This window comes from Oculina patagonica, chromosome 7 (genome assembly GCF_052425735.1).
Source record: "Oculina patagonica isolate OP01 chromosome 7, crgOcupat, whole genome shotgun sequence".
Classification (NCBI taxonomy): domain Eukaryota; kingdom Metazoa; phylum Cnidaria; class Anthozoa; order Scleractinia; family Oculinidae; genus Oculina; species Oculina patagonica.
The window spans coordinates 4371999-4395702 of NC_135764.1; the positions used below are offsets into that span (position 1 = coordinate 4371999).

Consider the following 23704-nt stretch of genomic DNA (forward strand, 5'->3'; position numbering starts at 1 on the left):
TTGTCGGGATCTTGAGTCAAGATTCTCACAAACTGCGTTTGAAAATGAGATTTCCAGTTAACGGTGTAAATTTCAGTCCCATTTGATCCAAAGGAAAATCAATTTTGTTCGAGTTGTGTAGAAATAGGGTCAAAAGAAGGCAAAATTGGAATTTGTTTGAGTTAACCAAGTTCGAGTTAGCGGGGTTTTCCTTAAGCTCCTTTAAAAATTCCCCGTGTCCGTTCTCCTTTCACGTCACCGATTACATGTGGAGGCGGTGCAGCGTTTTGGAACTTAACCCAAAAATACTCGGCAAGTTTTCATATTTGGAGCAACTTTTTTCAGTTCTGGTATTAAACGTTTTGATATCTGAGGCAGTTTCTTAGAACGAAGAATTCCAAAGATTCTCCGATTGTTGTTCAAAGGCCATTCGAACGTTTTTCGATCGTTTTCCGAACTTCCCAAAAATAAACGAGTTTTCCCGAAGACTTCCAAGGAAGTTCTAAAGATGTTTGAACTCACTCACGAGACAGGATATCTTGACAAACCGATATTTTCAACACTAAAAAAAGGATAAACCATCAACGACTCGAGCTAACGATCTAGAAACTTAAACCAGGGCCAAACGAAGACGAGAGTTGATGAGAGTTCAAACTCTCGCTCTCGTTTGGCATGGAACTCTCATGCACCCTCATCCACTCTCACCAGCTTTGAACGAGCTCATAAATTTTCGTTAGAGACGGTGAGAGTCGGACGGACTCTCGTTCTCGTTTGGCCCGTGTTGATGATAGTCGACGAGAGTTGACTCTCATCAACTCTCATCCTCGTTTGGCCCGGGCTACCCGGGCTAAAATATATAATTATCCTCAACATTAAAACAGGCAAGTGAATTTTTGAGTAGCTTTTGGCATGAAGGCAAAGTTGATTGACGTCCAGACTTTTTTGCTCTAGGGGTCACACGTGATTGGTAACCGCTGTTAATTCCAGCTTAAAGTTTACACTCTGTGGAACATAAATTGTTGCTCTTGAACTTTTTTTGCGAAACGCTTGGAACCTTAAAGCAAAGAAAACTTCAATAAGCTCTGGAAACAGTGGAGAGCTAGGGATCTACATCACAGCTGAATTTATTCTGACGATAAGGAAGAAACGGGACTTGGTTCCAACAACAGTAAGTCATAGCTTTATTTTCAAGCGGAAGGGTTTTACAACGTTGTCTTTTTAAATATTGTTTAGTAGTAGAAAGCAAAACACATTTCACCAGTGAGCCTGGAGCTCGTTTAAATGTGAACGTGTATGCTAAAATTAAAATGTAAATTTAAATATGTTCTCCACTCAATAAAAATACAAAACATGACACGAGCGTGGGACGAAGAAAATAATCCGAGTCCCCGACGCGAATCGAACCCATGGCCTCCCAGATACCGGTTGGGCGCTCTAACCAACTGAGCTACGAGAGACTCGTTGAGAGCTGGGCGGCCAGGGCCATTTACTAGGTTGATAAGTGACACGCGTCCTGCATACTGCTAGGATCAGCAATGTCAAAATCATCAAGTGTGTAGTAAATAATAAAGATGGTAAATTTTAAGCTCGGTAATAAATAACGAAGATTAAGTAGTCAACATGACACGAGCATGGGACAAAAAAAATCTGAGGCCTCCCAGATACCGGTTGGACGCTCTAACCAACTGAGCTACGAGAGACTCGTTGTGAGCTGGGCCATTTACTAGGTTGATATGTGACACGCGTCCTGCATACTGCTAGGATCAGCAATGTCGAAATCATCAAAATGGGTCGGTGATAAATAGTGCACCTAGTAAATGGCCCAGCTCTCAACAAGTCTGTCGTAGCTCAATTGGTCATGGGTTCGATTCCCGTCGGGGACTCAGATTTTTCTTTGTCCCACGCTCGTGTCATGTTGAACAATTTCTTCACTATTTATCACCGAGTTTAACATTTACCATCTTTATTATTTAAAAACTAGACTATAACAATAAAAAATTAAATATGTAAACTAATCGAAACAAAGATTACAGCAACAGTTGGCCTCAGTAGTCAGGTTAACATTGTTCAGTAATTTACACATTACCACTTAATAAATTACACACAGATAGGTTGAGCTCAGTGAATGTTTATACCTAAGAGGTACTGTCTACCAGTGGACAATGTTCAGAATGAAGAACAAAATGAGCGAAAGCTTTGGCATTGTCGCGAAACCATTGCGCGAAACAAAGAGAAACAAGTTTTAAAAGATAAACAGACTGTAATGAAAATACGGCTGAATATCATAGGATAAAAAAAAACACTTAACGAGTTAGGATTGAATTTAAGACTTAAACTAACACATTTAACTTACAGCCACACGATTCAAAAATCGTGTTTTACTAGTATTGGTGCATAGTCTAGATCACAAGTGTGTTAACAACGGCGTGTAAAACTATAAAATGAAAAAAAAAAAAACACCTCAAGTACTTGTACTAGTTAAGCCTGGTTCTCATATGATCGTCCCGATCGTCTCTGTCGCTTCTGTTGCTTCAAAAAGTTTGCTTGCTCAGACTTTGCAAACGACAGAAGCGACAGAGACGATCGGGGCGATCATATGAGAACCAGCCTTAAAGAGTCGGCTTCAGACTGTTATCGAAATCAAATGAGTTCGTTCCCACACTTTTAAACGAAACTTTATTTCCGTCTGCCCTAACGAAATAGCTATTAATTAATTTTGGTTCCGGCCTATCTTAAGCAATGGGTTTTGGTATCTGGTTCAGTTTTTGGCCATCCGTTTATCTACACACCTGGTGTTCTTTCTTTTTCCACAGTTCCAAAACAAAGGTTGCAATCGGTTGCAATTTGTGTGTAGCAGGATAAGCTAGAACTGCTTGCAAGCCCCTCAAGTAAAAATTTTCTCTGATTTATTCAAACATTAAACCTTAAAATGATTTTTTCAATTACCTTTTTAAACGGGGGATCTTTCAAATCTATACTACATTTAATTGCCTGACGGACATGAGCTCCTTTCATACAACTCACTTTTCCATCAGGGTCAACATTCAACCCCATGGCAATTTCCCCACCACCGAAAAAGCCACCTTTAACTGCTACAAAAAGAATTTTCTCGTTGCCCCTTTTTGCCTTAACAAATATGAAAATTTTAGGATGCTGGCCTTCATCTATAACTATTTCAGTTATTTCTTTGTAGATGTCAGAACTAAGCTCAAACTTATCTGTGCTGGCGTTATAAGATACATTTCTTGGCAACAAGTGCAAATAGGTACATGTCCATGGAGCCTGCACAGCAGGTGAACTGCTTGTTGAATCCCTCTCTGCTAATAGCAGTTGACTTATCCACGACATATCTCTTGACCCCTCTGTCAGGAACTCTATATGTACTAATACAGGAAATATCCTACTATCTTGGTCCCCTATGGTAAAATTATCATCTTTGTTTGTAAGCATACTTAGTGTCTCCCACTCTTCAAAAGATTTTGAGGCCTTTGAGTCTTCCTCATTGTAATTCATTTTAACATGCAGTGGCCCACAAAAAATATACGCCCAAACTCCATTGGATTCTTTGTTGAAGCGATCGGCTTTACGAAATACAGGATGAAAAGTGTTGTAAAAGTAGCGATGAAAAAAAGCTAATTCTTTAGCATTAAACATCTCAGTGACGTCCGAATTTGGGGCAAAAAGAGATAATTCTACCATACTGTCCATTGCCTTTTGGGATGCCTCCCAGTCTAACAGGTAATTGCGAAATAATTCTAATATTTCAATGTATTCACAACATGATGAATAAAAACACAATAAGCGCCAAATGATAGAAATCAAAGTGTAATAAAGCCATGGGAACTTCTTGCCCTCTAAATCCCTTGTCGCCCCTACTTGAATTTTTTCTTGTGGGTTATTAACCAGCTTTTCAAAGAACTGTGGATTAAACCAATCCTCTCCTTGTTTGAATCTTTTTTCACAATCCCCACAAAAGGCATGATATCCCAATTTGGAAATTCCTGCTTCCGTCCCCCGAGTCAAGTCAAAAAATTTTTTTTTGCCAGCTTTCTTCAAGACAGAGTGTGGGAAAATGTGTCCCAGTTGTGTTGGCTTCTTCGATGTGTCTCTACATAAAAGGCAAACAGGAAGCTTGTCATTCGGTTTCCATCGAGCTAACAGTGATGCCAGTTTATATAGATCACTGGGATTCACCTTGTTCTCCCTTTTTTGGCTAATAACAGATTCTTTCAGTTGCTTGTAATCTTCATTACCAGTTAACGCCATCTTGTGTTTGAGTGAAAACAATGAAAAAACCTGCAAAAATACAGAAAGGTACAATCATAAGGTTTATATTGACAAAAAAGCCGAATTTGACTTTTTGGACTTCTTTTAGAAACAGTTTGGGCAACCATAGGCATACAATGAACAAATCATATCTACACCTTGGATTAGAAGTTACGTGGCAGTACCCATTTCATAAAGTGATTAATTAATCATGATTGTATTTAGAATGGAAATGAACGTGATTTCACAGGTAAAAGCAACTTTCATTTTAATAAGTGGTTGTACGTTACGTAAAGAAACCCAGAAAAAGGGGTGCCACAGATGTGAGGCCCGGTCAAATGGTTTGCCACTAGTCAATGTCCCTCCAATCCAAAAAAAAGTCGAACTTAATTGATCTTACCGTAATGATTTGATTTAGCGCCCGGGCGCTTATTTACTTTTGGCACCTCAAGGGAGGGCGCTTATTCGAGACAGAGCGCTTATTCAGAACAGGGCGCTTATTTAATGTTTTGAGAAACAACCAAATGGTCCAAACAAAACGTTTATAAATATTTAAATAACTAACAATAACAGAAACTGTAACAGTAACAAACTGTTGAAAGTTTAGTTACCTTTAAAAGAATTGTTCATTTTAGCAGTTAATATGTAATTGTTATTGTATGGTACCGTGAATGTTCATGAGTTTATAAGAATGGGGACATTTATTAGAATGAGGGCGCTTATTGCAATAGGGGCGCTTATTGACAAAAACACAATCGAAGGGGGCTGCTTATTCGGAAGGGGGCGCTAATTGGAAGGAGGGCGCTAAATCGAATCATTACAGTAATTGAGTTAGGTTCGGCCCATGAGTGGAGTGGCATTTGCATTTGACCTTAACATATAACTTTCGGACTGGGGAATTTACATCAGTTTTTGATTTGCAATGTAATAAACTAATATTATTTAATATTACATTTTTATTATTGATGTTTAAAAAAGACACTTTCTCCATTTGACCGGTGATTTGCAACCCACCGTGCTTACACAAATTCTCACTTTTATGAACTTTCAGAGTTGCCTTAACAAGCAAAAATTGTTTAATTTCCTTTTAATAGAACTAAACAATTAATAATGCAAAGTTGATATGAGATTTGAAAATACACTTAAGCTTAATAATACAAAAATGTACATTTAAACAAAATGTATGATTATCAATTTCATTTGAATTGTGTCGATGTACATCTTATTATACCATTATACTAACATTTTTATGAGTCGGTGATCGAATGACAGAGACTAATCCATACATAACACTGTAAGCAAGTGCCTCCACGAGTTTAAAAATCAAAGGAGGCTCCCCAAGATTGATATTCGTTTTTAAGACGTTTTTGACATGAATTTTCTGACCAGTTATGGTCTAAATTAGTTCAAATTATGTACTAAAAACGGCATCTGAATAATAAAACTAAAAGCATACCTTGCCTGGCCTTTTACTAGTATCCTAGTTTTAACTTGGAAAATTCTGAGGTGTAGTGAGAAGGCTGATATCACTTCTTCACTCCTTCACTCCTTTGATTCCTGTTAGACATTTTAGTTAATAAAATAATTAAAATCAACTGGAATTAATTAATCTTGTAAAAGGGGAAGGGGAAGGGTGCACCTGACTGTATCCAATGCTCCCCTTATATAGTACCATTTTGCGGTTCATGCATACGTGCAGAATTTTCTGGAACACAAGAAATCGGAATTTCCAAGATGGAGTCATTCCATCCATGATCAAAATACACCTTTTTAGTCTCAAAAATGAGATAGAAATATTCCAAAGAATACTGGGCTACAGAGATATGGACATCAAATAATTCAATTTACAACGTAACAATTTCTAACAGTCGATCAAGGAATTCTGTTTGCTGGTAGTTTGCCTTTGGTTTGAAGAAGCCAATCAGCATCTGTCCATTGTATAACAGATACAGCCAAAAACATACTACGTTAGTCTAGAATGGAACTTGACAGATGTGGCTCACCCACAGGGAAATTTCCGCAAAGTGATTCATGTCGATAGCCTTCACAACTCCTACATTTTGTACATTCGCAGTGCATTGAAGGGCACTACATGCTGTATTTATAGCAGGCATTTAAAGTTCAAAAGAGCCGCAACTTGACTCAAAGACAAAGATTCTCACAAAAAAAAACACACATTGTATTCATACCTTATGAATTTTATGTCCCAATACGTTTGACCTGACACTTCACTCCACTTCCGGTTAAGTGCACTTCATTTCCAGTCCCGACCGGTGAAAGGGGAGCTTTATTTCAGGAAAGAAAGAAAAAATAGCAGTTGGATTTTGGTCTTTTGTTTCAGTTTCTTGCTGTTTCAGTGTTTCGCTGTTTAGTAATGCCCGTGCTGGATCGACTACATTAGTCTGCAGAACAGGCAGTTTATTTTGCAGGTTGCGTGAAGCGCGACCGGCAGAGGCACATGCAGGCAAGTGCAAGGGCAAGCACGAAGCGTGAAGGAAAAATAAACCGCCTGTAGACACACCATTGTTTATGCTCTTCCAACTGTTCGTCTGGCAAACGGTTTTTCCGTGATTGGTTGCTTTAAGCCACATGATCAGTTAAATGTGTGAAAAGACAAAAAGGCGTTCGCTTCCGCCCTTAATTTGTATGTTGAATATTTAAAATTAAAGGAGAAACAAAAGGCGTGCATCAAAGCATTATTATTATTAAGGCTGTTTTGGGTTTGCTACCGACAGGCCTCTGGAAAAGCTTAAATAATTAATCAGCTCTTTACGGAAACTGAATCATTGTGATAGTAAACGATGGCGAAAAGTGCCATGAGGTTTCAAATCTTCATCTGAATCAAATGATGCCAACGTGACACAAACAACAGAGGAGGTAAACAGTAAAACCCAATCATCTAGCTCAAGAGACAAAGCGCTCGATCAAATTAGTGCAAGAAGCATAACCTTCACAACATAGAATGTCTCTCTAAAACCAACTTTTGGTTTTCTCCAAGTTAAGCTACAACAGTCTTTGGCGATGCCAGACAAAGATACTGATTGAAGGCGCGTACGTAAAAACGGCCGCTTGAATTTCTGCTAAATCGAACATCGTCAAAACAGCTTCAAATTTTGCAAGCAGGTTTGTTTACGTGTGCTCGCCCTCATCTTCAACCAACCTGCAAAATAAACCACATGTTCTGCAGGCTACGACTGCATATACAACCACATGTGTTTCCACTGTGCTCAAAATATGTTTTCTTCACGGCAAATAAGCTCTGCTTTCTCCAACACAGAGGTGGATATAATGAAGTAAGTAATGGTAAGTCTTCTAATTTGAACAGCTCAATCTCTGATCCCATGTTTCCTTTAATTTCAGCAGAAACAGCACATGACAGCTTAGTACTTTCCTAAAGTTCAATATGGCTTCAACCAGACACATTCTTATTTCCAGGTTCCCTCTGATCCATCATTTGACTGCATAATAAGTGCATTAAATTGAATGAGTGATAAGGGTGGGCTAATACGAGTTTTTAAAAACGAAACGATTTCAATATGACATTTGCCTTTTTCTCGATATTGATATATACTTTGTTCTCGATATATACTTTTCAAAAACATCAAAATATCGGTGCTTCAAAAAATTCGTATCGAATATTGGCTCATCCTTAATGAGCAATGGCGCGGTGGCCTAATGGTTAGTGCGCCGGACTCATTACAGAACTGTACCACTGAAATGTTTCGCCCGGGAAAAGTGGGGTACCCATGATGCTTTGCGGGCACCACGCCTTGGAAACGAGATTGCAAAAGCTGCTATGTATCATTGTATCAGTTTCGGTTTCTTTAGAACGTGAAGTCATGAAGTGACAAATTCCCAAAAGGGAGTTGAATGTTATGCCCCTGAGTCCTTTAGAGGACAATGCTGATGAAAAAAGGGATTCAAATGCTGATGAAAAAAGCTCTTTTTATCGAAGTGTTTATGCAAAACCTCGTAAGTAACGACCAAAGTCCGAAGCGCCGTCCACATCGTGACGAATTTTGGAATCTGATCCAGTCATCTGTTGCATGTTTGTGATTTCAGCAACTTTCCAAGTCAATGTGGTTTTTTTACGACAAGGGAAAGCAATTCTAAGCTACTCGATATACAGTTAAAATTTAAATTAAAATATAAACAGAAAATTTGCATAAAGCTGTTTATATTTTCGTGGCCGATTACGCGTGAATATCGTGAACGCTCATTCCAAGTCTTGTTTGAGGTTTGTTCGCCAAAAGCCATGAAAATATCTTTGTTGTAGCAAGAATTTCAACGAGAATTATTGTTGAGTCCAAAGCGAAACACTTTGGAAAGAAGGCAACTGAACATTTCGCGGTCTTCGCCGCTTCGCATGTTTAATTTTTAGCTTATTGCATTAATTCCCATGTGACATGTTTCAATGGGCGCATTTCTGTAATGGCCAGTGGGAATTGGGCTTTGGCATGGAATTAAATATGTAATTGAATCAACATTGAATTGAATGAGTGATTGAATTAAACGAGCGATCCAATTAAATGAGTGATTGAATTGAATGAGTCAAATTTGAATTGAATATGTACCCTAAAATAATGATTAAATTGAAAATGAACAAGTGTTGAATTTTGCTACTTGCCATACTGCATTAAAAATACTGATAAATAAAACGATCCATAAATCAGTGGTTAAACAAACAAATATTATCAAGGCGAAAGATGTCCGCAGAGCACTGTCTAGCCTGCGTGGCCGGCGTTCAAAGGGGAAGGAAAAGGGGAGTTCGAGCGCGAAGCGCGAGGTGCGAGGAGAGAGCGCAAAGCGCGATGCGTGGCCGGCGTTCAAAGGGGAAGGAAAAGGGGAGTTCACGCTTCGCGCTCTTTCCTCGCACCTTGCGCTTCGCGCTCGAACTCTCTTTCTCCTTCCCCTTTGAACGCCGGCCACGCAGGCTAAGCACGTGGAGTAAATTACAAATTATACAAATATCGTGCTCTGCGGAAATCTTTCCACCTTGTGTTCGTGTTAATTAGTCACGAAAAACAAATTACTATCCTGAACTTACATTGTTCCCGAAACAAGATCTGAAGTTCTGCAAAGCTTGACAATTTTGACAATTTTCAACGCGCCAAACAGCGATACTCAGGTTCAGCAAGACACTACCTCTCTGGAACCTCTATTTTCATTCGCTCGCTGTATTGTTATTCAGGGCTAGGGGAATTGTTGTCACCTGTTATCTATTGTTTTAAGAACCAACTAGAACCACTACGTACCGCGTGGAACTTACCGGGGCCCAATGGGTGGGACACGGGATTGCATAAATTAACACAGCGGTCAAACGCCAAGGGCCTGCGAAGTAACGAGCCAGCGATATATCTCAAGTCAAGTCAGCGATATATCCCTAACAATGTAACGTTGAACGACGACACAAACTGCATTTTATGACCGGTGGCGCCAGCCTCCAGCTTTCGGCTGGGCCCCGTTAAGGTGATTCCACTGAAATAGAAGGAGTATTAAAAATTTTCTGAAACTTGGTCCAGGTTACAATTATGTTATGAGGATTAAAAAAATGAAATAAAAAATGGGGGTCACCGCGCTAGTTTTTGTGTAAAATGGATGGCGTTATAGTAAATATACGACCCGCGAGGTATATATTAGGAACCCTAGTAATCCAAATGGGGATTGCTATTGTTTCGAGAAAAATCATTTTTGCATTAAAAAATTAGTCTAGTTCAACAAAATAGACTTTGATCTTATATTAAAAACTATTCTTATTGTACAGGAATTAAGATAATGAAGAAATTGAAGATTTTGCTCTGTGCGCACGTTAACGGCACTACCTAAAAACGTGCTTTTTACGGCACTAAAATTAAAATATCTCAATGTAGAATTTTAAACTTTTCTTTAAATTGCAATATATTGTAGACAACCGTATGACATTTAAATTATTGCATTAAAAAATGGGGGTCACCGTGCTCGTTTAAGAGAAAATGACCATTTATTTCCCTACCGAGCTTAGCCTAAAGGGAATCTCGTAGTTTTCTGTGCGCGCGCGCGCTCGTGCGCGCGCTAAATGACGCGAAAACTTATGCGCAGCTAGAATGCGCAATGCAATACCGTGGAATCACCTAATGAATTAACTGAGAGGCAATGGAGTTCTCGATCATTAGAGTCCAAGCCCCCTCGCTCGTGAGCATCCAACATGGCGGACATCCTACATCGTCAATACAGTCAATATATTATAATATCTTCATTGTCCTGTTTTTTAAGGTAATTCTCTTTACAAATTTAGCCGAGAAATATCTTGTTTTGTTCTTCACTGAATTATTCCTCCGCGAAAAGCTCCAAAACATAAGTTTAGAACATAAATTTGTCTCGGTTCAGCGAAGACAAGTCATGCATTGAGCACGATGCGTGATTGAGTTCAAGTTCCTGTTTGATATAAACATTGTCGTAGCCAGCTAATAGCACGGTTCATGGCTTCAGCGAAGTGCGCTTCAGTGCTGTGGCTATGAGTTATGTTTTTGAGCTTTTTTTGCGTTGGCTAGCTTGACCAATGTTCTCCATTCTTTTGCGAATAGAGCAAAGATTCACTTTTCTCTGTTTTGTGGTTCTTGTTGTGATTCTTCCAGGTGCGTATAAATTATTGCAAGCTGCGTCAGTTTAGTAACATCACGAGGTTGCCATGTAAGACTCGTGAACTTGTACTACATGATAATTTAAGCTAAAGCCTTAAAAAAATAGTAAGGCAACTTCATATCAAGTGATTGTAATGTTTTGACAACGAAATCAAACTCTTTGTTAATCCAGTTTAATACATACATTGTAGCTGCATGGCTTACGGGGAACACAAGATAACTTTATCTTGAAATCTTTCACTTGCAGTTCACAAGTTATGATTTATCTCCTATATTCATAATGGAACTTTTTGCTACACCAACTTAATAATTATTTCTAGCTAGACTGGTGTTAAAAATAATTTTTGTTTCTCCCATGAAAGGAATTGCAGTTGGTGAAATCCAAATATATAGGAATGATTTGCCTAGGAGTGCTCTGTTCAGAGTTGAAAAGGATCTTATCAAGAGCCGCGAGAAGAGAGAGATTGCTGTAGTCACAAACAAAACAGTACAGGTACATAAACATGCAAAAATGTTTATCCTCAGATCAGAGCTGCATATATGCAGTACTGCACTCAGGGACTTACAATGTAACACTAACCTCTCGAGCTCTGCTCTCAAAAATGCAAACTTTCCTTGTAGGTCTTGATACATTTTCTTATGATATGAAGTTTCAAAATATTTGATTATGTTTGCTCATATGACTGGTAAGCTAGCTATAGGAAGACATTGCCTTACCCAGACTGGCTGTGATTTTTTTGGTCCGCACTACATGTAAGAATCACAGACCCATTAGATTCAAGGAGGCCCTGCCAGGGTAAATTCCGACAACGGACATGGCCCAAAAAGTAGCGACAGCATACTAATAAAATTGCGACAAACGACAACCCTTTTGAAAAAACTTAAATTCCAACAAGGACAAGCAATTTTCCTTCAATTTAATTACCAACAGCGACATAAAGAGCGATAAAACTGCGACACGGTGCATTTTAAAATTTAGACAAGCGACACGGGAACCCCCCTGGCAGGGCCTCTTTAAGGACTTCTTGTCTGATCCACTGAAGAATCGGAGTTAGATTTTGCTCTCAGTCTGGTTTGCTGACAACCAGAAATAAAAACTTTGTGAGGGTCTAATAATTATTATATTCTGGCAGTTAAAGCCAATTTTTGAGTGTCAGTTTGCAGGCACATATTTATTTATTTTCATATTCATCTGGTGGTTTATGGTCCAAAGGGTTTTTGCAGTCTAGGTGAAACAAACCATAGACCCTCCTTTGTGCATGCTCAAAAATTCAAACTAGCTATAGGTAACATGAGTTTTGTTGTTGACCAAAAAGAATCATGACCTCAACAAACCCAGACCCCCCCTAGAATGGAAGAAGGAGTAATACTTAAAAGAGCTGTGTTTGAATTGAGTTAATTTTCCTACAAGGATCATCACAAGTACTACTTGTTAGAGACCCTTCATGATGGACAGCACTTGTGGTCTGATCTTAGAGCGAAAGAAGGCAGTGTCCGTGATGACCATTTATCACACAACAAGCTGGCTGTTAAGAATGTGAAGCTGTCTTTTGAATTTCCTTACTATGGTCACATGGTGACAAATGCAACTCTCACCACTGGAGGTACTGTAAAACAACTGCATGCATTTTCAAATTTTTAATTTTATTAGTAAAAAGAAACATTCATAATTTTCCAGTCTTTGTTCATGGTCTACTACTTTACATAGTCTATAGGAGAAGCCACGAGCCAAGCGGCCCACACTGCCGGAGCTTATCCCGGTTTCCGTAGCATTAAGCAGCTAGGAATATTTCTACTCCCCCTGAATGGGATGCTAGTCCATTGCAGGGTTCCCCCCCAGCATTATGTCACCGGTACCCATTTATACACCTGGGTGGAGAGAGGCACTGTGAGAGTAAAGTGTCTTGCCCAAGAACACAACACAAGTGACACGGCCGAGGATCAAACTCGGACCGCTAGATCCGGAGTCCGGCGCACTAACCATTAGGCCACCGCGCCTCCCACATAGTCTATGCAGAGAGTAAATTAATAAGTTTATAAGGAAGTATGGAGAATGAGAGGAAGGAAGTATGGAGAACCGCGGCCAAATACACGCAACATTTCAACGCAACATATCCCAAAATTGTTGGGTCATGTTGTGAGATCTTTTGAAGCAGCTGGCCAAACGCACCCAACATTTCAATGCAACATATTGCAACATTGTTGTGCACAACATGTTTCACACGTTTGGCCAACCTGTTGCGATGTGTTGCGGTATATTGGATGGTGCAAAATCAAACTGGTGCTCATGCTCCAGCGCAACAATGTTGCACGAACGTGGCCAAACAAGTACAACATCATGCAACATCCAAAAATGTTGCGAGATGTTGGGAGAAAATTTGACCATTGTCAAACTTGGTCCAACATGTCGCAACGTGTTGCAACAGGGTGGCCAAACGATTGCAACATGCTGTATGCAACAATGTTGGGATAAGTTGCATTGAAATGTTGCGTGCGTTTGGCCAGGCCTCTACAGCTGTGCAGAGCTCTGTACATTTTAATTTTAAAAGTGTCCTCCATTATTTTAGTGTTTTTTTTATTACTGCTATTCATTAGGCTAAGGTTTCATTCATTCATTCATTCATTCATTAAATCTAGCCATCACAGCCGGTCTCATTAAGGATTGCAGGTGAAGAAATATAAAATGCCAACATACTACCGGTATGTATGTGGTCAAGATTGAACGGGCATGAAAAATGGTTTCCCTAAAGGATCAAAAATAAGCTAAAGCCATGCCCAGATTCATCTCCTGTCTAGGGGTTTATTTCAAATTTTATTACAAGCATCGTCATCCTTCATTCATGAGTCCCTGATCATGACCTTGCCCACCCACCCACTCCCCCTACCCTCCCCCCCAAAAAAAGGACCAAGACCCTCCTTGAAATCTCATAATTTTTTTCCTAAAAAATGGCTTAAAAGAGTTTACCCTGAAAACTACTATACATAATATTAATAATTTAACAATCCAGTCATCTCACATAAGCAGACACAATTGGAACAAGAAAAAAGCCCAATTATAAGGAGAATTGTGCACTTTTTATGGGAGGTTTCACCCAATAACTTTCTTTTTTGACAATGTACTGTAGCTTTGAACTTATCTCTCTTATGGCAGGTTTTATCAACCTGGGAACATCAAAGACTCGTCAAACAGCTAATTTTCAGTATGTTGCTCCCCTCATGGCATACTTCAATCCTTCCCTTGACGACAGCAGTAGTGTTCATCATTATGACAGTGGTAAGGGTTTTGTTTGTGCTTTAATGAGGAATTATTAGACTGTTCTAAATCCACCCTGAACAATTCATTTAATATATTCGTGACTTGTAACTCTGTACTTGCATAAAATATGCACATGGCACACTTAAAGCAAACAGTTTTTCTTTCTTGTTTGCGTTTAGGAAATGATTTCATCGTACAATGGTCAAATGTCTTATTGCATGACAATCCTCAAGGTAATAAAAATTAACAGGTTTTGTCCTACAGTAATTATTTTAAGTACTTGTCTGATTAACAATTACACACAGTTTGTGAACAGATTTCCAATTTACCCCTATTGAATCTCTTTCCTCCTGTGCCCCATTCCTCTTTTGTTGTCCTTTGTTTTACATCTATCTCCAACCTTAGAGCCAAGAGCTCTTGTAAGCAGACACTTTCAAGGTCATGGTCCCAACCAGGCACTAAATAGTAAATCAGAGTGAAACTGACTGCAAGCAAACCAGAGTAGAACTTCGAATTCCCGAAAGCAAGTTGAAGCACTTGCTTCTTAAGGCTTATACTTACCTTAAGGGTGTGCACTTACAAGCAGCTCCACTGCAAGCAAACCAGAGTGAAACTAGCCACCAGTAATCTGGAGTACCACTAACTGCAAGCATACCAGAGTAGAACTAACCATAAGCAATACTCTTACCAACTGATGAAAAACATGGTTTTACAAACTACATGTAAGGCATCCTGGCATTTATTTTATGTAGCATCTCCTTGCCATGACTAAAAACTATTCTCCTTAAATTTTCCAGCTGGCAGCTTCACTTTTCAATGCATGCTTAACAAGACTGGGCAGATTGTTTTTTCTTACCACAAGGTATGTACTAAAAATGCTTTTTTCAAGAAACATAATTATGTTAGATAGAAGCATTCAGGTTACTCAACTAGACTTGGTTCTGTTCTGGGTATTAATAAGACTGTTGAGTGTCCATAATAGGTTTGGCGGGGTTACGCTAATTTGGGGGTGATATTTGCGATGAGAGAAAAAAGAAATTGTTACAACTAGCTATTGTGCATTAGTAAAAACCTCAGTCGTGTTCTATTGGAAACCAGCAAATCTGATTGGTTCTCCAACTGTTTTCCATTAGCTAATAGAACATGATGGCGTACGCGTTGCTCTTTATAAGACAATTTTTCCTGATTTGTAGCTTAAAAGTGCATAAAAATGTAGGTTTTGGACTGCAATACTAATTTCGATATATTAAAATTCAGCCTAAAACAATAGACATCACAACGAGACTCCGGGGAATAAACCCCACAAACTCTTTCGTTTAGTCCCCGAAGCCTCGTTCTGAGGTCTATTGTTTTAGGCTGAATTTTAATATATCGAAAATTGGGCTATTCATTTGAGTTTCTACTAAAACAATAAGACTACTCGCCCTTGTTTTCTATGAGCAGAAAGTCAACTTGGCTGTGCCTTGTTGACTATTCGCTCATAGAAAACTCAAGCTTCTAGGCTGATTGTTAATTATTATGTTCACCTTTTGTACTGTTTACAGTACATAGGCTGAGATTTTTTTCCTTTCTTTTGTCAGATTCCAATTCCAGTAACAAACATATCCAGCACCAAGCATAGTGTTAATGTTGGCATTTCAGATGCTTATTATGTGGACAAACTGAAACATTACTTTGGCATTTGTAAGTTATATATCACAAACAATGTCAATCCTAAAACTATAAAGCTTAAAAAGAAGACCCAAATGCAGATCATATTTTATGGGAAGTTAGTTTACAAATTATTATTAATAGTACTTACCGGTACCTATTTTTATATAATTATCTGATCCTTAAAAACTCATAAATAATTCATAAAGAAAATACAAAAGAAATTAATGTTTAATGAGTGTCTTAATATCTGATAAAGACACGATTTAACTTTACGTCCAATTTTCTAGGCCAAAATAAACCCAAATCTTAATATTAGTGCAAGAATGAGTTGATCTACATCAGAAGATTTTTAAGCCGTTCAATAAATTCACAGTTCGTGTTTTATCAAGTCTAAAACATTCGGCTGCGCCTCGTGTTTTAAACTTGATAAAACACTGCTGCTCATTTATTAAACATTACTTTTAAATAATAGATAAATCTTAAACACTGCCACCCTTTCTGAAATAGTTGTAGGTGCTAAACCAATCCCAAATTGCATTTTGTACAATTTCAGGGCGAATATTTCGCACATTTTATGCTTACGATGCAGTCCACATCAACCACAGCTGGGTGGTTAATAATTCCACCATCATACTCCACCCCAAGAAAAGTGAGTTTGTTTGCAAAACAACTTTTGTAATGTAAGTCAGGGAGATGGTGCCTTTTTCAGTGAAAATCATCTCTTAGAATAGACAATTATGTTCGTATTCTCGGTATTGGACTTGAAATAGCTTGTACTGGAGGCTTATGTGCAGGGGAATATCATTAAAAACAGCTTCATGTCATTTGCATTTGAAAAGATTACCCGCATTAGCCTCCATTGCAAGCTAGTTCCAGTCCAATACCGTGAATAAGAATAAGGCCTATTTAACAAAGTCTGCCAGTGTGCACAGTTGTCAGTAGCTGGATTTTACAAAGCAATGTGATGTGTCCTGGGGACAAATAATAATTAATATTGTTTAAAATATTTTTCCTGCAGATTGCATAATTGCCAAGACATGTGGAGACTGCATGGCAATAAGAAATTCCACGGAGTTTCATTGCATCTGGTGTAGCAAGCTTAAAAGGTTTTGAACCTTTATTTTATTTTCCTTGTTCAGTGAAGCATCTTATACAGATTATCCTTTGGTTTGTCACACAATCTTTCCTAAAGTGATTGCGTGACTCGCATAACCAGTTGGCCAGGTCGAACATTTGTGTAAATGGATAAAATCCGTGTCAGATTGTTGGGATACTTTTTTCTCATGTTCATGTAACAACACTGTCTTACTGTACTTCCCTAGAGGGAGTGTGCACATAATAAACGTATGCACATAATGAATTATAAACTAGGTTTGGCAAGAGCTAAGTGCCTTAAGTTATATTAACTATCTCTCTGGAGTCTCTGCACACATTGCAGCCTAGGATGTTATAGATCGTTGTGATGGGGATTACTTCACTATTTGGGACACTTGCACTTCCACCATTCATTGTTGATAGAATGACTGCTTATATATATAACTACAGAAAACACTGTTCCCCTCGGCACTAGAGAGAAGCAAGGTACATTTTATAGAGTGACATGGCCACACATATTGCACATCCAAGGTGTCCTAGTCATTTTTTTTAAATTCCCATTAATTTACTTTTTTTATTTCTCCTAGATGCTCGGATGGATTTGACCGTCATCGTGGTGAATGGCTCAAAGAGGGCTGCAACACGTCAGGAATTTTTGAAGTAATATTTCAATTTTTCACCCAACCAAACCTCTCGGCTCCTGCTTTATTGTGTGTTTGCCAACCACTGTTTTTTAAAAAGTTTAGCTACGTGTTAACTCTCAGAGTGTGTCCATTTTTGGGTCCATTTTGTAACGTCCAAAAAAAACACTGCCTATTGGTATGATAGAGATGTAAAAGACAAAAAAACAATACTTGAGGCCTTTTTTCACTGTTTCAAAAGAGCCCTGCTGCAATCTCCTTCAGATTGAGTTTCATTGTGGAAATGCGTTTTACTGTAAATAAAACACCATTTTTACATGACACACCTTGCAAAAGGACTGGTTTTGAAACAAAGGGCAAAGTCAATTGGAAATGGCCTGTTACAATATTTGGTTCCTTTGCTATTTTTAGGAAGGAAAATGTTTCATTCAAAACAAGCAGCGAGAGGAGGAGCCGACCCCAGGCCTCGCTCCTTGGCTTATAGCTGTTATCTGTGTGTGCGCTGTAGTTGCGTTTGGTTCAATAGCATGGTTGGTCTATGCCTTTACACATCCTACTTCTAGATCGGGACTTTGTCTTATTCAGGTTTGTGCAATACAACTGAACTCCACTGTTCTTTATTGACTATAAAACTTTTGCTTACTGCAAAACCATATCTGTAGTCAATGCACCCTTTGCTAAAGCAAACATCTCTAAAACGGGTACGCCCCTAAAGTGGAACCTCTTAATGCAGAAACCATTCTTAAGGAGACCTCTCTGAAACAGACACTTATCTAGGGCAGCCACCCCTGAAGCGAACAGGTTTCTTAGGGAGACACCTCTCTGAAGCAGACACGCACCCCTCTGAGGCAGACACCTATCTACAGGCGTCAACTCCTTAAAGTTAGCTCTCTAGAGTGGACCTCTCTGTAGCAGAAGTGAAGATTCTTGATAGTAATTTTTCATTCTGTGTACTGTAAGCAAGACCTCTTGAAATCGTCAAACAATGCGAGGAAAGCTAAATGAAAGATTCCTCAGCGAGCAAGTAAGACTGTGCGCTTTATATTAATTGGGATTGTCAACGCTACTAAGAGACCTCAACCAATAAACTTTCAAATGAGCACTGATTTTTCTTTTTCTCTCGTACAGCACGGCCCTGGAAACTGTTGCAAGGAGGCCCCAGAGAAGTACCAAGAAAGTGGCCCAACAAACTCTTCTGTGTTTAACAAAGTTTTGTTTTAATCTAGCAGACTAAAGACAGTTCCAAACTTTATGTATCTTATTTATAGGTTAATGGGCCTTTGCCACGCTTTAGAGCGGTTTTCAGTCGTGTGGAATGTAATTCGCGTTTGCTTTGGTTTTTCATTTTTACGCTTGGTGATTGGTTTAAAAAACAACTCGCGCCAATCAGGAGTAAAGCCAAAACCAATTGTGACTCGTTCGCACGCATTTTTCCGCTCTTAACGCAGGCTACATGTATTTTCTTCCAGTTTTTTTTGGTTCGTTGGATAATCTGTCTCCTTTGTGATTGGCAGAGTGATTACTTTGGTTTTGGTTTTACGGTACAATCGAAAATCGCTCTATTTTTTAAATTCTTTCGTATCAATCATTAACTTATAACAAGTAAAGGAACATAATGATGTAGTGGTCCTGGAATGCATATAAAATTCACGTTTCAAGTTTTACTAAACGTTGTGTTGTTGCGTAATGGCATTCTGTCCACTGAATCGAAAATGTAGTTGATAATTGTTTGACGTGTAGAGATAAACAGATTACTGTTAGTTATGCAGTTTTATGAAATAAAAGCAAAAACTAAGACCAAAACCTCTAAAAAGGTTTATTTTAAAGAAGGACTCTCGTAATAAAACATTTGGTGTCCCCATTGTGTAATACTATTTGTGTAACGTTACATTTGCACTGCAATATTGCATCTTTCTTGTTGTTTGCTATCGTCCTTGGCCTGAACGCTACTTAGAACTGGCTAGCTATAGCAGTGTAGTTTCGTACGAAGTTTGTGTTAGAATGTGTTACATGTTCAGCGACACTCTTTTCTATCATCGTGAATGCTTTCTACCAAAACAAAAGGCTAATCACCACCCAGAATCAAGCCCGAAACCTGTGACATGCATCATCCCTGCCCTCGACCCACCCTCACCACTACACCACCACGTGATCCGCAAACCCCCCGAAAATTTTATAATATAATGTCCCCTTCTTAACTGTGACTTCTATAATAGCTGACCCTATCCCTATCCTAAGTCGAGGGTCACTGTGTTATGTTTTATGGGGACGCAATGTGTTCCAATTTTATTCTGCGGCATAGACAAACTTGGGTCAGAAAACTCTGACATCGCCCCCCTTTGACAGCTATTTTACGAACGCAACTTTTACTTTGACTGGACCACGTGGCCGTAAGATAAGAGCGGCATTGAGTTCTAGTTTATCAGTAGTATCCACTCCTCTCTCAAACTTGAATCTTTGTAAGATTTTGACGAGCGCCATTTTGATCTCCAGAAGAGCCAGGCGCATGCCGATACACTGACGAGGTCCCAGGCTGAAAGGCATGTACGAGAAGGATGGGCGCTTCTTGGCCTCACTCTGAAGAAAACGGTCTGGGTCAAACTTCTCTGGCTGCAATAGAGAGGGCAAACACAGGACATTTAAATAATAAAGAGGCAATCAAGATTATCTTTGCAGTTCTGTCATGTGGCTAAGCAAGAAATTTCTTTATGGGACATTTGGATTCATCCAACATTTGAGGCTCAAAACAAGCAAGCGTGGAAAAGCTTTAGGGTTATTGCAAAAAGAGGCGTTGGTTCCCCATTTTGAGGATGCTGACATTTATATTAAATGCTGGATTTTCTGAAAGCTGGAATAACAGCTAGCTGAAGGATTTATGTGCAAAAAAACTGCTGAATAACATGGCTTTGCCAACCAACAACTTCTTCACATAGAAATCCTCCTAATTTTAGACACATTCAAGAAAGAAAATCTCACTCTCCAACGCCAGTGGCCTTAGCAGTCTTGCTTTTTTCATCGTGCTCTTTAAATTCCATAATTTAAGTACAAAGTACTTTATGTGAACCCAGATGTAGATGCAAGGAGCCTGAACAGCCTTTAATTCGTGAGCTAGCTCATAGCAGCCTTTGATTAATTAATCCGAGAGCCCGGTAAACTGTTACCTTACCTCAGGCCAGAAATCGGGATCGTGGTGAACAGCATATGCCGGAATATTAACCGTGACTCCAACCGGGAATTGCACGCCTTTGATAACACAAGACTCGTTACACTCACGAACGGTTACGAATTCAATCGGGGTAATTCGTAAGACTTCGGAAATCACTCGATCAAGGTACTTGAGACTGTTTACAAAGTCGTAGGTCGAGGCATCTTCGCCTGACCTTGTGGCTTCGGCGATTTCTTCTCGTATCTTTGCTTGTATCTCCGGATGACGGGCGAGATAGTAGGCGGTAACAACCAAAGTAGAAGCAATTTTTTCGGAGCCAGCCGCCAGAAATATTAGGGATTGTCCGATGATTTCATCATCCGTCAATTTTTGGAATCCGTTGTTGGAGTTCTTCGCGCTCGCCTCGAGCATTAGCTGAAACAGGTCTCTTCTTCCAGAGGGAGATTTCTTCCTGATTTCCAGCACGCTTCGGCCAAGTTTCTCAAAATATGGCACGTGTTGGATGGGATTTATGTTGAAAAGTTTTTTCATTTGTTGCCAGAAAGGAAACATAGACAGGGCCCGGATGTACAGCGGCACGTCGAAGAGAGTCAAAGCCTTTTGCACCAGATCTGGGTCAGGGTTTGTTTGGATTTCCGCCTCTACACCTAATGCTGTTCGCAAAATCACATCGAAAGCAAATAAACCAAATAGCCGGCTAACATCAACACTGCCATCTGCAAGACAAGAGGGAAGATAACTCTTCACAAACTCTCCTTTTTACATAAATTTGGGAGCGTTCTACCAGACCAGAAATTTCGGAAATTAATTTCGGAGCAAGAACGAATGGCTCGGGCAGATTTATTGGGAAAGTTTCCAGAAAAGAAAACGAAAACTAACAAATATAACTAACCATTCAACCGAAATTCAGTCGGAGCAAAATCGAATCTTTCGAAAGGATAGTTCCGGGAAAGGTCTTCAAAAATTTGGGTATTCCTCGCGAGGTCTGTGCTGTTTTTCAATAGTTTCGGAGGCATTTTACAGTCCTGTACAATCAACTGAAAAATGCTATAAAATTGTATTCCATTGTCTATTCATTTGTGTAGCTCTCCTTATAGTTAGTAGTTGATACAGCCACTTGTGGCTTGTCGAAGTCAGTAAGCCAGCCATAATTTTTAACCACAGGTGACTCATATAAACTACTTAACCATAAGGAGGTTTAAACAACTGAAAAGACCATAAAGGGAATAGAATTTCTTTTAGTACAGTTTACACTCACAACATTCACTTTTCGTAAATGCATAACAATGAGCGGAATCTGTACCCCGCAACTTTAAAATTATATTCTTCATCTTATTGAATTCGGGAGACCAATCAGCTTATCGCATTTTCTTAATTAACAAACTTCAAAAGACCAACAGGCTTCCCACCTCGATCTTCAGTGTGTATACCTACCAACTTAAGTCAAATGCGTGAGATTGCCATCTCCAACTTTCCGACTATTTCCGGAGATTCCCGAATATGTCCGATGACTTCCGAGCATTGCCAAATAGGACCGAAGACGTTCTGACAGCTTTCAAACATTGCCGATGTGTGTGGTTGTCATTTTTGGACTTTTTTCGCCGAAATGGGGTTTGAGAATAACAAATCAAAATTTGTCAGTCAGGCGTGAGAAATTGTCTTGTATGCATGAGATCAACATTTTGAATCTCCAAGCGTGAGAGTTGGCAGGTCTTTCGTGTGTAGTCAACCGAGTGAACAATGCTGTTTTACCTATCAGCTCATTTATATTCCACGACATTTTTCTTAATTGTAATAATATAACTTGTCGAAGATTAGGGAAAGTCACGAAAGATTAACTTAGGCAAAAATCACGAAACACAAAAACTGCATAAGGTAGAATCGAATTAAGGAGCAGTTTGGAAAGTATCATTTATGAGCTAATAAACTGAATGCTTGGTTTTATTCTACGATAGCAAAACAAATGGCGGCCTAAAACCGACAATGGAAAACGCTGCAGGAGTTCTTCCTCTCAGTTGTTGTTTCTTTGCAAACTTACCGTATTTTGCCGCAAAATCGTCTAACTTTCTCCGTAAAGTGTCAACAGCGTCGCCAATAAGTGGAACAAGTTCTTTGAGTTTCAAAGCGCTGAATGTTGGCGTCAGAATGGAGCGGACCTTTTTCCAAGCCTCATCTCTGGCATCAAATAGGCCCTTGTCTAGTGGAGCGTTTCCTTTCAGTACCTCGGGCCTGTTTCGAAATTTGTCGAAATCTTTGACGAGAACGTGTTTCATGATCTCTGGATCAGCCACAGTAATTACTGGACTTCTTCCCAAGTACATTTTGTAAACCTTGCCGTATTTCTTGCCATATTCAATGAACGCCTTATGCAAGCCGCCGTATCTAGCGACTTCTAACAAGTTCCCAACGTAGGGCCAAGATTTTGGTCCCGGTAGAGGAATATGGTTTGTCAGAGCAAACTCCGAGACACCAAACCAGTAAATAAGCGCTGATATAAAAAATACCAGGCTTATCCAGCCACCATAAGGGGCTATAACGCTCGCAACAGCATCTAGCATGTCAAGTTTAGATGAACATGAAACGTTATTAAATTTGCATAAATCATTCCATTACACTTCTAGAACAAAAGCTATAAAAAAGCACAATAGACCTATTGACTCTCAAGTAGGTGTAGCAAAGTACATCTCGTACAGGGATGAAACTCGAAGTGTTTTCTGATTTCCATTGCCACTGTTCGATTCAAGTCCTAAATTAATAGCTGTGAAAACTTCTTTAGACGAACAAAAGAGCACGAAAGAAAAAACGAGCGCAAATCTGATTAAAGCACGAAGGCGTGGGGACGGGAGACAAGCCAAGCAAGCGAATTAAAAAGAACTCTTTCAACGATTAAAGAAAAATAAGAAACCGGAAAATAGAAAGTTGTAAACAGCCTGGTAGCTTACCGGGTAGTAAAAACAATAGAAAATCTTAAACCATCAACCCTAACAGTGCTCGCAGTAGCCTACAAGCTAGGTGGTTCCGTCTGTCA

At 39.2% G+C, this 23704-nt stretch overlaps 3 protein-coding genes across 4 annotated transcripts; 1 reads left to right on the plus strand and 2 right to left on the minus strand.

Moving 5' to 3' along the window:
• Positions 1-1136: 1136 nt before the first annotated feature.
• Positions 1137-9407, minus strand: LOC144660182 (uncharacterized). Of its 2 annotated transcripts, none has more exons than XM_078520775.1 (4): positions 9293-9407; positions 6435-6530; positions 5702-5802; positions 1137-4275 (listed from the first exon to the last, which is right to left on the minus strand). In XM_078520775.1, exon 4 carries the CDS (start codon positions 4243-4245, stop codon positions 2890-2892), a length of 1356 nt encoding a protein of 451 aa, XP_078376901.1. In that variant the 5' UTR covers positions 4246-4275; positions 5702-5802; positions 6435-6530; positions 9293-9407; the 3' UTR covers positions 1137-2889. The 2 variants fall into 2 exon arrangements, with proteins under 2 accessions (XP_078376901.1, XP_078376902.1); XM_078520776.1 differs by lacking the exon at positions 9293-9407 and adding an exon at positions 6767-6835.
• Positions 9408-10512: 1105 nt separating this feature from the next.
• LOC144660185 (plexin domain-containing protein 1-like) lies at positions 10513-18805 on the plus strand. Its single transcript, XM_078520781.1, has 12 exons — positions 10513-10859; positions 11228-11358; positions 12277-12469; positions 14017-14139; positions 14301-14354; positions 14919-14983; positions 15702-15804; positions 16328-16423; positions 16793-16880; positions 17457-17529; positions 17922-18095; positions 18639-18805. The coding sequence occupies exons 1-12, from the start codon at positions 10784-10786 to the stop codon at positions 18729-18731; spliced, it is 1269 nt and encodes a 422-aa protein (XP_078376907.1). The 5' UTR covers positions 10513-10783; the 3' UTR covers positions 18732-18805.
• Positions 18704-23246, minus strand: LOC144660174 (cytochrome P450 3A41-like). The gene is made up of 3 exons (XM_078520766.1): positions 22715-23246; positions 20677-21392; positions 18704-20120 (listed from the first exon to the last, which is right to left on the minus strand). Exons 1-3 carry the CDS (start codon positions 23232-23234, stop codon positions 19857-19859), a joined length of 1500 nt encoding a protein of 499 aa, XP_078376892.1. The 5' UTR covers positions 23235-23246; the 3' UTR covers positions 18704-19856.
• Between the last annotated feature and the right edge of the window lie 458 nt (positions 23247-23704).

Excerpts from the sequence above, each read along its gene's own strand:
- LOC144660182 (XM_078520775.1), bottom strand. The coding sequence starts at position 4,245 with ATGGCGTTAACTGGTAATGAAGATTACAAGCAACTGAAAGAATCTGTT.
- LOC144660174 (XM_078520766.1), bottom strand. The coding sequence starts at position 23,234 with ATGCTAGATGCTGTTGCGAGCGTTATAGCCCCTTATGGTGGCTGGATA. Across the intron at positions 21,393-22,714 it reads CGATTTTGCGGCAAAATACG|ATGGCAGTGTTGATGTTAGC; the intron begins GTAAGTTTGCAA and ends CTTGTCTTGCAG. Across the intron at positions 20,121-20,676 it reads ATCCCGATTTCTGGCCTGAG|CCAGAGAAGTTTGACCCAGA; the intron begins GTAAGGTAACAG and ends TCTCTATTGCAG.
- LOC144660185 (XM_078520781.1), top strand. The coding sequence starts at position 10,784 with ATGTTCTCCATTCTTTTGCGAATAGAGCAAAGATTCACTTTTCTCTGT. Across the intron at positions 14,355-14,918 it reads ATTGCATGACAATCCTCAAG|CTGGCAGCTTCACTTTTCAA; the intron begins GTAATAAAAATT and ends TAAATTTTCCAG. Across the intron at positions 16,424-16,792 it reads CATACTCCACCCCAAGAAAA|ATTGCATAATTGCCAAGACA; the intron begins GTGAGTTTGTTT and ends TTTTTCCTGCAG.